The 15,136-nt window shown below is 38.3% G+C and overlaps 1 protein-coding gene across 2 annotated transcripts; it reads right to left on the bottom strand.

The window, feature by feature from the left end:
* Positions 1-725: 725 nt before the first annotated feature.
* Positions 726-15,126, bottom strand: LOC104867399 (centromere protein I-like). 2 transcript variants are annotated; one of them, XM_010631732.3, is made up of 4 exons: positions 14,885-15,126; positions 9,766-9,904; positions 3,794-5,728; positions 726-845 (listed from the first exon to the last, which is right to left on the bottom strand). In XM_010631732.3, exons 3-4 carry the CDS (start codon positions 5,480-5,482, stop codon positions 840-842), a joined length of 1,695 nt encoding a protein of 564 aa, XP_010630034.1. In that variant the 5' UTR covers positions 5,483-5,728; positions 9,766-9,904; positions 14,885-15,126; the 3' UTR covers positions 726-839. The 2 variants fall into 2 exon arrangements, with proteins under 2 accessions (XP_010630034.1, XP_010630031.1); XM_010631729.2 differs by lacking the exon at positions 726-845 and having other exon boundaries at positions 2,552-5,728.
* Positions 15,127-15,136: the final 10 nt, after the last annotated feature.

The raw sequence follows: 15,136 nt of genomic DNA, 5'->3' as shown, positions 1-15,136 counted from the left end.
CTACTAATAAACACATTTATACAATAGGACATGTTAGTCAGGTAATGTATTTACTGAATCATTCTACAAAGAGTATACACCAAGCTTTTCATATTGCTTCTATAGGTTTATGCTAAAGAATTGTCACAGAATTTTGAAAACTACAACAGATCTTTCTTATAGTATTCACAATTATAAACACTGTTCATAATATGCAGTTACGTAGTCTTGTGTATCTCTTCTATTGAAGGTTTCTCATTACACTGTGTTCTTTTGCAACAAAAAAGTATTCCTATAATATGTACATTGTTGTCTCTATGTAAATTCATGTGAAGAAATGTCCTATGATAAAGAACATGTCCATATTTGATATTTATACTTACTTTCCAGTTTCATGTCTCTGAAAGATACTGACCTGACCAACAACTTTTTCATAGTGCTTACATGTATAGGGTTTCTGTCCAATGTGAACATTTTCACGTATTTGAAGGCAACTGGAAGAATTGAAAACTTTTCCACATTTTTTTAGTGCTTTCTCTCCACTATTACTTCTTTTACTTCTGAAAGGAATTGCGTAAAGGCTTTCCCACATAGGTTAAACATGTAGGGTTTTCCCCACTGTGAATTCTTTTAGGTTTACAAAGTAAACTTATTAGTGAACCCTTTTCCACATTTTTTCCATATTATTTACTTTTTATTGAATTTGTTAATGTTACAGAGTCCACATTTTTTTTGTTGTTGTCGTTCCAGGGATCACATTTGGGACCTTGCACTTGCGAAGCAGACAGCAGAACCACTGAGCTAAATCCTCAGCCCTCCGTATTGTAGATATACAGTGTTTCTCCACAGTGTAACTTCTTTCACGTCTATGGAAGTAAGCATAATGAGCATAGGCTTTCCCACATTGCTTACATATGTAAGGTTTCTCTCCAGTGTGAGTTCATGTATTTTGAAGCAACAGGAAGAAGTGAAGGCTTTCCCACATTGACTGCATATATAGGGTTTCTCTCCAGTTTGAGTTCTTTTGCGTATTTAAAGGTAGTGGGAAGAACTAAGGCCCTTTCTACAATGGTTACACAGAGAGATTCTCCTCACTATGCATTCTTTATGACATGAATCTCTGAGATTCTTACACTGCTGAAATATATAGGGTCTTCCCCCAGTGTAAATTATTTTATGTCTCAGAAGTGAATTCTTCTTTGTGAAGGCATTCCCACATTGCTTACATAGGGTTTCTCTCTAGTGTAAATTCTTTCATGTACTTTAGAATCACTACAAGTACTGAAGGCTTTCCCACACTTCTTACATACAGTGTTTCTCTCCCATGAATTCTTTCATGTTTATAAAACTATCTTTTTTTTTAGCAAAGGGTTCCCATATTTCTTACATATAAAAGGTTTCTCTCCAGTGTGAGTTTTTTAATGTATCTGAATGTAATTGGAAGAAATAAAGGATTTCCCATACTGCTTATATTCATAAGGTTTTGCTGCAGTGTTTGTTCATGATTCAGAAAGCATTGGAAATAATTACAGATTTCCTTATGTTCCTCACATTTATACATTATCTCTCCAAATTGCTGATACTAATGTGGTTTGAGTTGATTGTGAGCTGCGATAGACACATTTAGAAATAAAGACTCATCAGGATTTCTCTATACATAAGGCTTTCCCCTAGTTTTAAACCAGGAGGTTTCATGTTCACATTAGGACCTGGAGTTCACATTGGTTCCTTATTTTATATTGATAGTATCTTTCTACCTATTGACTTCTTAGATTTCTCCTGGAATTTTTGCATTTATCTTCAAATTGCTGGTCCTCGCATTTTTCCCCCACAGCACCCAGATTCCTAAAGGCATCCTGCATCACATCTATGTGGAACTTCTTTGGAGAAGGATTTAGCAAAGTCTACCCTACTGTGAAGTACAGAGCTACATCCTCAAAGGTCACTGCCACCATTTCTTGGCTTGAGAGTATCCTAAGGTCTTTCCAATAGAAGTCAGTAGAAGTCAGAAAGACACTCAGGCTTAATCAGCAGACACCTCTCAGCAACACACAAAGGTTTCTGACTTTGGTGCCATGACACAGGAAATCCTCTTCCCTGTGGAAAGTGATCTAAAATCTCTGAGCTTAATTTTCTACTTCTATAAAACAAGGATAAGAATTCTCATGTAAAGGAAAGTATCTTATAGTATATTCTTCATAAATATTATGTATTATGCTTGAATTCTTCAACATAGACAACATGTTATGAATGGATTAACATTCAAGGTGCAGTTGTCCTAATCAGAAACTCATATTCCAGGATGGCAACTAGTGGTCTCATCAGGCAATCTTAATGACAAAGATCATTCTATTTTATGTACAAGATATCAAAAAATGAATTTTCACTGTTGACATTAATAGTATCAATAATGGATGTTAAGAAACAGGTACTCATTTTTTCCCCTTCAAATAATATGAATTTTACTAAATGCTATGAATTTTATTCAGTAGCACTGAAACAAAATTTCATAGTAAAATTTATTTAAAAACTAAATACAAGCACATATATGTATTACACACACACACACAAATAGAGCAGTTCCATGAAATCAAATCAGCATTAACAGAAATATCTTGATTAACCCTATAATTCTCTCCTTCCTTCCCCCATTAAAATGCTATCAGTAAAGACCTAACAAGCTATCAGCTACTTCAGGATCCTAGTCATGTGCATTATCGTCTATTAATTTAGTGTTGGTACTGCTCATTAAGAAAAATGTCAGTATCTATAGAGCTTTCACTGAGGAAGCAGAATATTTTGATGAATAGGTCAGCAAATTAGCTACCACTCTGTATTATCTGCTGTCTTCCACCAAAGCAGCTTATAGTACACAAAAATGTAAAAAAAAAAAAATCCCACCACAAAGCATATGGGTCTCTTCATGTATAATCTGGTGGAATGCAGAGCCTGATGAAGAAATGGTGATTTTTCACATGTAGGCTAAAAATCTAATTCCTGAAAAAAATTAAGTTAGCCACACCATGGTTCTCCTAAACCATGGTCAGACATCCAGTCTATCTTTTTTTTTTTTTTTGTACTGGGGATCAAACTGTGAGGCAGGCAGCAGAACCACTAAGCCAAATCCCCAGTCCCAGTCTATACTTGTGTTAGTGAATCCAAGTAGAAAATCAACTAAGTTGAGGTAGTTGGCCTTTCCAGCAACAAGGAAAAGGTTAGTCTAGCATGCTATTTATTTGAGGTGTCATTATTTAATGTTCATCATTATGGTTATACTTTCTGATCAAGGGACAGAATGAATACTACTTCTTATGAAAAATTTCAAGCCCTGGAATCCTTCTGAAAAGAAATAGTCCAAATACCAGTTCCATTTCTTCCCCTGAATAGAGCTCATGTTTACTGTTTTTTCTTCTGGGCCTTCCTGTAGCAAAAAGGAAGCAGCATAGCTCAACAGACAAGGGTGATGGACTAAATTTAAGCTATTTTTATACTTTGCTGCTCCAGTTTTTTCTAGGATTATGGGATCAATATATATTCCTTTCTCAAATGGTTTGGATGTCCACAGGCAACCAACCATAGTTGTCAAATAGTGATTAAACTCTTGACAAGTCTTGGTGCTGAAACTGAACTCTGATTTTGTTTTTTGTACCAATTCATTCTTCTTTGCAGCAGTAAAATTTTTATGATACCTGTGCATAATACAAGAAAGCTGGTTCAAGATACTGGTATCCAGGCTGAGAAGTGAAGAGTAGAAGATCCCAGGAGGAAACAACACCACTAATGGAAGGTCATGATTTATATATATGTCACATACCTTCTCATAGAAATCCAAAATAAAGTGCAGTAGGAAAGTACTGTGGCTCTCTAAGCGCATTGCAGTAGAGGACAGCCATCCTACATAGTGAATCAGTTTAGACACTGAGTTCATGGATCCACCCAAAGTTGTCTGTAGAGGACTGCCCATCATAGGCTTCCTGTGGCTGTCCATAGAAAGCCACAACAGCCAATTCTGTAGTAACTCTTTCAGACTCTGAAGAACACTACATTTGAAATAAATGGTTGATGTAAAGAAGAGCTGTGCTAGATGGTCAAAAAGTAGTGGCTTCATTTCAGAGAAGCTACTAAAAGGAATCCAGCTCACAAGCTGAAGGATCTGTGACCGACAAGAGAGGCCATCCCAGAAAGGAATGCTCTTATACAGGAAAGCTTCACAAGAATAAAACCCCTCTTGTAAGAAGCACTCTGCCCTGGTGATGGTGTCCAGCAAGTTGGTAAACTCTGTTCTGTGTTCATAACTATTTACTTTATACCAAATACATTCTTCTTGTAATGTCTGATTCAACCAGTGGTAGAGTCTCAGTAAGAGTGACTCATCTCCAACACAGTTAATATAGTGAAGTAGCAGAGAGTTGTTTAGCACTGAACCCATCTGAGAAGGCAGCTCTAAGCGATCAATATTTTGTAAGAGTAGAGGGAAGCTCTGAAGCCTTTCTAATGGAAGTGATCTATCGCAACTGAGACAATCAGAAAGACTCATCTCTTTTTTTCCACATCCGTTACTGGAGCTACTAGAATTTAGTACTGGTATAAATGAGTGAGAGTTCCATTTTCTTTTTAAAGGATGGGAATTAGTTGGCCGTAATGTCAATCTTAGAGGTTCTGAAAAAAGTCCCTTGTTTCTAAGTCTCACAGCAAATACAGCTGAATTCCACAGATCTCCTGAGTTCTTAAAGTAGATCTTCTTCCTTATAGGCAAAGATACAGAAATCAAAGTAGGAACGAAGAGCTTATATAGTGACAACAAAGCCTGGAGATGTGGCTGCATTCCCATTTTGGCCTGAAGATCAAGCAGTTTTCTCACACGAAATGGTTTGACACTTTCTTTTTTGGTGAGCAAATATAACAAGTGGCAGACATAAGGACACAGTGCACCATCTTGCAAGGAAGCAAAAAAGAAGCCATAAAGCAAGTTAATTTGTTCCTTATGATCAATGAAGTCAAACATTACAATCAACCAACGATAAAAAAGTACCTTGATGCTACCAGAACACTTGCCAACACAGAGCCAGGAGACTGCTTTAACCACAGAATTTCCTGATATTAAAGTTGTTGGAACCATACACTTCAATATCCGTGTGTTTATAGCATTTCCAAATTTGCCACTGAGTGCCACATTCAGTAAAATGTCTATTGCTTCTGGAGCCAACCCATTTTTCCAAGCTACATTTTCCACAGTTTTCAAGTGTTTTTCCAAAATTTTATCTTTACTGCATGAAGTTTTAATGGGACCTTTCTCACAGTATCCCACTGCTATTTGGAGAGTGTCTTCAGCTTGATCATCTGTATGTTCATGAGCTTCCACTGGATTTTGTTTCAAGATGGTCTTTGCGTCACTTGGTTTCTGTTTTACTTTCCAGGCTGAGAGATTGGTTTGAAAGGTATTCCTAACTTGTGAAGTTCTACTTCGTGCCTGGGAATTCTCAACTCTCTTTTGAGGCAACATTACTATATATGTTCTGATACCCTCTTAGGCCCTGCAACTTCCAGAGTCCAGAAATCACCTTCAGGATTCAAATGCTGCGCTCTCGTTGATACTATTACTGATTCCCAAGATATGTGAACTGGCTGAAATATTTAAGACTCTTCCACCCTTGCATGAACAAGTAGCAAAGAGCTGGACTTCCCGTTGCCTGATGCTTTGTTCTGGCTGCTCCAATGAATCTTCCATGCAAGGTCATGGTTGCAGAATCTGAAAGGACAGTGCTGGGATTTAATCAAATTCAGAATAGGAGGAATGTAGTACCTTGTCTTTGCTTGATAACAAATGTTTAATAAATATGAGACAAAAATGAGCATAAGATTGGTTTGTTAACTTGTTATTAAGTGGTTAGGGATAATTTTCACCCACCTCCTATAACTATTTACTAAAATAAACATGATTCAACTAACAGTTATTTCCCCTTTTAAACCACTTGTGGAACCTCTGGTCTTTTGTATGTGTGTATGTGTGCATGTATGTAAGTGAAACTGAAAAGAATTTACTTTTGATGTAGTCATACCAAACTCTAGTAGGTCTACTGACCTCCTAAGAAACCTGTATTCAAGGCACTGACAGCAGCTCCAGTATTATATAGTGGAAGTACTATAGTACAAGACAAAATATGCAGAGTCAGGCACTCTTAGTCAAACTGGGGTTTAGTTTATCAGTATCTCAAATCTGTTTCTACAGGATCATGTCAGTGTGAGGGAAGATGACTGCCTACAAGGCTTGTATTTCTTAGAGCTTGAGATAAGCTGGGAAAAGAAACGACTTAGAGAAAATAGGCCAGAGGAGAAAAACAAGAGTTAGGTGGGTCAGTGACTGCATTCTGCTTCAGGTTTAAGGCAGTGACTGAAGACTTCTAGGGACCACTTAGCGGGTCTATATGATGCTATAAAAACTAGTGGTTGCATGGTGGTATATGGCTGTAATATCAGCACTCAGAGGCTGAGGCAGGAGGGCTGCAAATTCAAGCCCACCCTGGGCAATTTAGCAAGACTGTCTCAAAATTAAAAATAAAAAGGGATGATGATGTAGCTCAGTGTAAAAGCCCTGGGATCAACCCCCAGTACTACCCCACACAAACAAACAAACAAACCCCTCACACACACACAAAAGTAAAAGCTGGTGGTTGAAATCTGTTGATTATGATGTCCCTGTAAAACTTGAAAATAATCTTACTTTTATCTTGGTGCCTTCAGTGTTGAAGGACAGCAGAGAGACTGGATGAAATTAGGTCTAGTCAAACTTGTATCGTCAGTATTATCAGTTTAACACTCCTTAAATGATTACTGTCTATATGCAGAGTTGGGCAAGAATCTGACCCCAAATTTAAAAGAGAAAAGAGTCAGGAAACAACAGGAAGGCAGAAATGCCAAACTTATCTTGTTTGTAGTTACATCTATCTGCAGGCCCAAATGGAGTCAGTGCTTTCAGCAAAAGCAGCTTTTAAAAGTCCCTTGACTTCTTTATTCATACATTTTTGCTGGATGTAGATTGTTCTCAGCACTTGAAACATGTTTTGTCATTCTTCTGGCCTTCGTGGTTTTAGAAAGACACTGTCATTGGGATTGTCTTTTCCTGTAGGTAAATTGTCATCTCTGACTCGCTTCTTTTAAGACTTTATTTTTCAGAAATTTGACTAGTTTGTCTTAACATGAATTTGTTTGGGTTTATCCCATTTGAGGTTTGCTACACTTTTTCCATCTCTAAATGTATGGTTTTTGCCAGTTTTTGGAAAATGTTAGTTATTATTTCTTCAAGTACTTTTCAGCTCACCCTTCTCTCTACTTCTGGGAGTGAAAAAAAAAGAAAAAGGTCCCGCCAGTTTCAACTCTATTAACTTTTTTTTTTTTTTTTTAAAGACAAGGTCTAAGTTGCCCAGGCTGGCTCCAAATTGTCAATCCTCCTGCCTTGGCCTCTTGAGTATATGGGACCGCAGGCATGGATTACCATGCCCAGCTCTGTTCATCTATCTTTTCTAAGCTATTTTCTTCCCATTGTTGAGATTGGATAATTTCTATAGTTATGTCTCTGCAAATTCATTGATTCTTTCCATTACTGTCTAACTATGCACCTATCTATCAAGCATTTCAATTTTGATTATTGTATTTTTTTAGATTGAAAATTTCCGTTTGGTGATATTCAGATCCTTGAGTTATAGCCAGTCTGACATACGAACAACTTGAATTACGAATGCAATTTTAGTTTTAACTTATGACCAAAGTCTTTAGTTATGACCCAAATGCTTGTGCTTCCAGATGGTCTGAGATACAGATTTAACCCTTAAAGAGTTCTGGAAGGAATATTATAACATCCTTTTCCTATGTGGGATTGGGAGATCCTTAGCCAATTTCTAAGGACACTTGATATCTTCCTAGAAGAAAGTGTGGCCTAAAATTATACAGCAAAGTGACTTTGAAGGCTATTGACCAACTTGAGTTATAACCACCCCTCAGGAACAAATTGAGTTCGTAAGTCAAAGGTCTACTCTATTTCAAGATTTATTTCTTTGCCAAGACTTCATGTTTTTCACTTGTTTCAAGAGTATTTGTAAATTCTTGAAGAATTTTTATGATGACTGCTTTAAAATTCTTGTCAGATAATTCAATGTCTTCTCAATATTGGCATTTGCTCATTATTCCACTTAGTTTGACATCTTCCGGGTTCTTGGTATGGCAAATTATTTTCAATTGGAACACAGATACTTTGTATAAGTCTCAGGGCCTTGTTTAAATTTTTTTTTGTTGTTGTTAGTAGGGATTGAACTCTGGTCCTTGCACTTGTGAGGCAGGAGGCAGAACCTCTGAGCTCAATCCCTGGCCCTTCCTTGTTTAAATCTTGTGATTTAGTACCCTCCTCATCACACTAATCCAGTGAATGAAAGAGTTACCACTTCATTACTGCCAGGTGGGGGTGGAAGTCTTTATTTCTCTGCTCACCCTCTATACACACTGGGGAAAGGAGGATCTTATTATACCTGGGTTGGGGCAGCTGAGTAGGCTATCCACTGAATCTCTGCTGTATTCACCCTGGCCAATGAAGGGGAAACAAGAGGTCATCAAATTCTTCACTCCATTAAGCTTCATCGCATACACCCCAGCAAGGAAGAAGACAATGCCTCTTTACCACCAGTGGAGTCAAGGCTCTAGGTTCCAGCTTGGTCTCAGCTAATAGCTTTGGGAAGAGTTGCTTATTACCACCAAAAGGGATGAAAACCTTGGTTCTCCATTCTGCCTTCTATATCTCCCAGGTGTAGAGGATAGGGAGAGATGTCTTCCTGAAGTCTGTCAAAGGTGGAGGTCCACACACTTTTCATTCAGCCTTTGGAGCAGTGGGGGAGTAGCACTATGGTGTTTGCGCATGTGTTTTGGTGGAATGGAGTGGTTACTGTATCAAATTTTTTCTGTCTTGCATGGCTGCTTTTCTCCAGGTCTTTCTACTAGACAAGAAAGTTTTTTTTTTTTTTTTTGCTCTGTTTTCATTGAGACTTCCAGTGTCTGGTTTAGGATAGTTTGTGGAGGTTTCATTCCATAATTGGCTGTCTTCAAGGTAGTATGGCATGGCAGGAGGGGCATGGTAGAGAACTTCTTACATTATGGCAGCGGGGAAGCAGAGAGAATTCCCCCGCCCCTTGGTTGTACTGAAGAGTGAACCCAAGGCTTCTGCCCAGAGCTATATCTCCAGCCCTTTTATATTTTGAGACAGGGTCTCACTAAGTTGCCCACACTGAGCTTGAAATTTCAATTCTACCTCAGCCTTACAAAGTGCTGGGATTATAGGAGTGTGCCACATAAATTGAGAAAAACAAAACAAAACAAAACAAAAAAATGGATATCAGAGAAACTAACTTGCACAGAGTGGCAAATGGCAGATCTAGGGCTAGGACATAAGTCATCTTATTCAAAGTTCAATGCTCAGCAGTAGACACAAAGTATGCTCACACATGCCCAACAGAAGGAAATGATATAAAGTGACATGAAGGAAAAAAAAAAAAAAAAAAAAAAGAAAAAAAAAAAAAAAAAAAAAAAAAAAAAAACAGGAAAAAAATCAATAGACACTAGGGTAGGGAATTGCAATAACCCAAATAGGACATTAAAATTGGATGTAATCCCCAGGAGAAGGGTTAAGAAGACACTGAAAATATGCATTAGAGTTAGTTCTGCAAATAATAATAATGAAGTCTATTAATCTTTAACAGTGGACTAGCAATAGAAAATTTTCTTGTTCAAAGTGACTACACTTACCTCACTGGCTGATCCCGAGAAAAATAGGGTGCATTTTAAGAGGGCAACATTATTCAAAACCACATCTCTCAAAAGTTATATAATCTTGTAATTGGAATTTATGCCTTGATTTTAACACATCACAAGGAGATTGATTAATCTGCAAAAAAAGGTAAGAAATGCTTATGCTATTTTTTTAAACCATGACAAATCTTCCCTAACACTGGCTTATCACCTAAAATACTAAAAGCCCTGCTTGTAAAAAACAAAAACTCTCAACTGTTCAATACATTTAGAGAAAAAACACAAAATTGAGGCATGAAGAAATATAGTAATTACATTAAGGGTATATAGCTTTTAGGTAGCAGAGTTGGCTCACAGCTATTACTCTTGGCCTGTATTATACCTGTGTAGGATGTTACTGAAAAGTGCTGACTTAAAGCCTTGTGGTCACACTGAACTGATAAGTGGAGACTATACTGGTGATGCAAAAATGAAGATTTAGAAAAGGGACCAGAGGAAGAGTCAGGAAGACTTGGCTTTATTTGTGACACACAAACTGAAAATGCTGACCAGATGAGAAAGCCAGTTATGTTAAGTGAGCTTAGCAGCATAATGGAGGATTTCTCCCTTGAGCTGGTGCTGGTGCCAATCAGAGAAATAAGATAAAGTGAAGTGGAAGTGATTCTGACGATCTCAAATCATGACAGAAGCCCTAGGGACATCTTTGGGGGATAATATGTCATTAGAAATCCTCACTCTCTTCTTAGAATTTGGATGGTAGCCACAAAGGGAGTCAGCCCACAATATTCACTGAGTACTTTTTCTCACAAAATACCCCCTTTCAGTCCCTAGTTGTGAATATAGAATAGTTGCTGTCTTGATTTAATGTTTGCAAGACTGAGTTCTCAAGAGGACAGGTGTTCTGTAAATTCCAGATACTACCAACTAATGAAAAAAGCAACTGGAACAACAACAAAATCACTACTACCAAATTCCATGCTAGAGTTTTAGGAGTGATTAGATTTGTAGTATTAAGGGAGGGGGTGGGAAAATATATTATGTACAGGTACAAATTTCCTATGATGCATGTTATCATTATGTATATCTAAAATGTATCAGTAAATGTTTTGGCAAAAAAGAAAAAAAGAAATCATTTAGGTGCAACTGTGGCTAGTCTTGCTCTGCTGGTCTCAGGCTCCAAGGACTTCTTCTAAGCCATAATGTTAAAGTGCAGTCTTTCCCTTAGGTTATCTAGCCATGACTCCTGTCCCTCCCTAACCTCTGCACATCCAGGCAGGAAAGTGAATGTTTATATATACATGAGTCACAAATCTGTGTAAACAAACTCAGTGTGTTAAAGGACTTTATAAATGGCTCTTATTCATTTTCAATGGGCTTTACACATCTAAAATCTGATCCAAATTCTTAGCAATCCTTGTCTGTCATTCTCAATTGCTTTCCTCCAGTGTTTGCCCCCATTTAACAGAACACTCCCTCCCTTAACTCCCACATCCTTTTTATCACTAGTGTATACATTTAAAAACTAATGGATGAACGAATGGCCGGGCGTGGTGGCACATGCCTGTAATCCCAGCACTTGGGAGGCTGAGGCAGGAGGATCGCTGTGAGTTCGAGACCACCCTGGGCTACATAATGAGTTCCAGGTCAGTCTCAACTACATAGTGAGACCCTGTCTCAAAAAACAAAACAAAACAAAAATCATAGATAAAAAATAATGGATGTAAATATTCCTCATGTCTATACAATGTTAATTTGGTAAGAATTTATATTGTTCCCATTAAGGAGCTAAAAGCAAAATGCACTTTGTAAATATATCTTTCTTTCATTTCCATAGGTGGAAAATTAAATAAATTCCAAACTTTTTAGGCCACACCAGCTTTTCTTTTTTGGGGGCGGGTATTGGGTATCGAACTCCAGTCCTTGCGCTTACGAGGCAGGCACCAGAACCACTGAGCTAAAACCCTGGCCCAACAACAGCTTTTCTACTTGATAGTTTTGTAGAGGTCAGTAAAAAGTGGACACAATAGTTGGCTAGAAACTGAACTTCAGTAGGGAGAAACAGATGCTTACTACTTAGCAAGACAATAAAAAATATGTTCTGGCTTCTCATTATACACTTAAAAATGAAGCGTTTGCTTAAAAAAAAAACCAACAAGGTGCAGATACTGCTAAACATTAAAAGCTGGTAATTCTCCTTTTTTAGTAGACTGTCTTAATGATAGTTAATAGTGAATTTGGACTTCTTATAAAGGCTTGGAACTTCAGACAGGAAAAGAACACTGACAATCCACTCAAAATAACTGAGTTGACTACATTTCAACATAACTGAAAGTTACTATTTTCCTTTTAGTTTTTAAAAATGGGTGACGGGTGTTGACCTTTAGCTTATATTCTCTACGCCAGAGCAAACATCAACTCACAGGTCTTTATTTGGCTAACTTCATCATTAAGGCTGCCAAAGAGGATCCACTTGAACTAATGCAGGATTACAGGTTTGTACAAAGGACAACATTAAACACTGTTCAGAAATGACCTCATGTGTTTTTATAGGTTCCATATAAATACATAGAATGGAGCCAGGGATTAGTTCAGTGGTTCCACCACTTGCCTTGAAAGTGCAAGGTCCTGAGTTCGATCCCCAGTACCAAAAAAAAAAAAAGAAGAAAAGACTAAATTTATAGAATGACTACCTTATTTCCATTTTATAGATGAAAACACTAAAATAATTAGTATTTCTCAATATTTACTGAACATCTATAGCAGGAGATGTACAATGCCACGTCTGAAGAGATGGATTTGCAGAGATGGGATCTGAGTCAAGCCTTAATGCACTGTGGCTGTTTTACAGACAAAGGCGGTAGTGTGGCAGATGGGACAGTATGAACAAAGGTACAGAAAACATGCAGGATGATTATTTAGTTATTGTAGTGGCAGCCCATGGAATAAAAGGTTTAAAACTCTTAAGAAAGAAGCTCTGGTTAAAGACATTCCACTCTGGTAGGCAGTAATAAGACAGCAACAAACCTTCTGATGTAAGCCCCATCCATTCCTCCATGTTTTCCATTTGAGTCCTGATTCATCTTGCTAGAACAACTCCCTATTACCTCCTTATCTAAAGTTAAATAACCTCTGTAAGCCAGAGGAAATGATCCTGTCAAAACTGTAATTGTAAACATGTAATTTTGAACACAATGCAGATTCTTCTAAAGATACGGTGGGTGCTGGATGATCCAGAAAGACTTTCTCTGGATAATGTGCTTGTCTAAACTCTTATTTAAAAAACAAACAAACAAAAAAATCCCAATCTCTCACCTTGACTGTGATTTCCTCTTTTGAGAACTCACCTGCTGTTCCCCTGTACAGTTTACCCAGATCTAAATAAACTCTTGCCTTTTCTACATTCCTGGTCTATTGGCAAAATAGTCACCGGTCTTTTGACACCTCACAGGGCAGTTATTGCACAGGATATGAGGCAGGGCAGTACAGAAGGGAGAGACAAAATGTTCAGAGTTTGCAGATGTCCTTGAATGCCACTGTGGTAGTAATGTTTAAGAGAAAGGCGTCCTGGAAATCACATAGAAGGATTGCAGTCATTCTCAAAAGAGGTAAAGCTCAACTGAACACAAGTGGGAGTACAAAGGTAGTGATATGAAAGACAGCAGAGGTAGAATCTGTGTAATTTGGCAACTAACTGGATATCAGCAATGAAGGTTGTGGACAAACTGAAGATAATTGGCACATTAATTTCAATCATTTTACATTTGAGACATCCTTGGGTTAGATATAAAGAAATTTCTATTGGGAAGGTAGAAATGTAATGTAATAATCAGGACAGATATTGATATAGAAAAGCACAGAGACATGATGTTTGAATCTATTATGGACAGCTAAGTTATAGGCAGTCAGACAGGGCTGGGCCCTCAACAGAGTCAGCGCAAAACACCAAAACATCTTAAAACCATAGCAGGAGACCCATATGTTGGAGACCAGGCCTCAAGATAAAGATTAAATGACCAGGCCTACATACTTCCCCAAAGGACAAGATAAGTGACCTGACAAGACACCGGGCCTAATGAAGTCTAAATAGACATTAGTCACCTCAGTTGGTGACAATGACCTCTGGACCCATCATTTTCTAGAAAAAGTCTTTGTTCTTTCTATGCACACGTGTCACAAGACTTGTTCCCCCACTGGATCACTATTACCTAAGCGACTACCCTTGTAACCTTATTGGTTGTCCATATGTTTACTCACATTGTACCCACACAGTTTTTGCTTTATAAAACTTCCCCTGAAATATGAGGTGCTCTGCTACCCATTCGGAACCGCCCCTGCCTTTCAGGAGCAATCCTGTCAATAAATGTTTTCTACTTGTAACCTCTGTTGCTCCTAGAATTCATTCTTCAATTTTAGAAAACACGGTGTATCAGCTGTCGAATAGGTTGGGAATTACATCACTTAGCGGTCCTATTTCATCTTCTGTATCATCCCTGTATCAAATCCACATAAAAAAATCACTAAGGAATAATTAGAATACAAAGAGGAAAAAAAAGGATAAAAAGAAAACTGTAAGGGAACATCTGTACTTTAAGAAAGTAGGAAAAGAAGGAACAGTCACTGATGTTGCCTGAATAGTAAGAGAGGTAAGAAATGAGGTGACAGAAACCAAGAAAGAAAATTTCTAGAGCTGAGTGTTGTGGAAGGGAATGTGTATTCAGTTTATTGTATTCACAGAGATCACATCCAATCCCCACCTAGCTACTAAATTAGCACAACAGAAAGCAAAACTGCTTTTCCAAAAGGAAATGATTGTTTTACCAATGGTTAACCTGGGAATCAGTCATCACAAACTGAAAGCGCCAATCTCTTCTCTAACATTCTATTTTTGGGGGTGGGGGCGCGCACGGCTCATGAGCTTTTTAGATAACTACTATTAATCATGCCCTAGACCGTAGGTGACCGCCTCTGTCTTCGCGGCTCAGTGATTACATTCAGGACTGCAGAATCCGAGGCTGGCTGGAACGCAAGCCTGAAGCAGCGTGGACGCGGGCTTGTCAATCAACCTTACTAAGCTGCGGTTTCCACACGCGCCAAGGGGGAGGATGGTGGTACTTACCTGTTAGAGACGGCCAGTTGAGATAACGCAAATAAAACTCTCAGCAAGATAACATCAGAGGTGTTCGAGTTTCTTAACTTCACAGAGGGCAGAGGACTACTCCAACACCGTTGCCCAAATCATTCTGCAGCTGCGGAGACAAAGCTCTCACCCAGTCAGCCCGCAGGGAAACCTCACCCTCGGGAAGAGAAACTAGCGGCTGACTTAAGCTCTCGGGCCGAAGAGAGCTGCGGGGCGCCAGCGAACAGGAGC

This window comes from Fukomys damarensis, unplaced genomic scaffold (assembly GCF_012274545.1).
Source record: "Fukomys damarensis isolate Sample0158 unplaced genomic scaffold, DMR_v1.0_HiC HiC_scaffold_11, whole genome shotgun sequence".
NCBI classification, from domain to species: Eukaryota; Metazoa; Chordata; class Mammalia; order Rodentia; family Bathyergidae; genus Fukomys; species Fukomys damarensis.
Note: the sequence above shows the minus strand (reverse complement) of the source record. Positions and strands in the feature narration are given on the sequence as shown.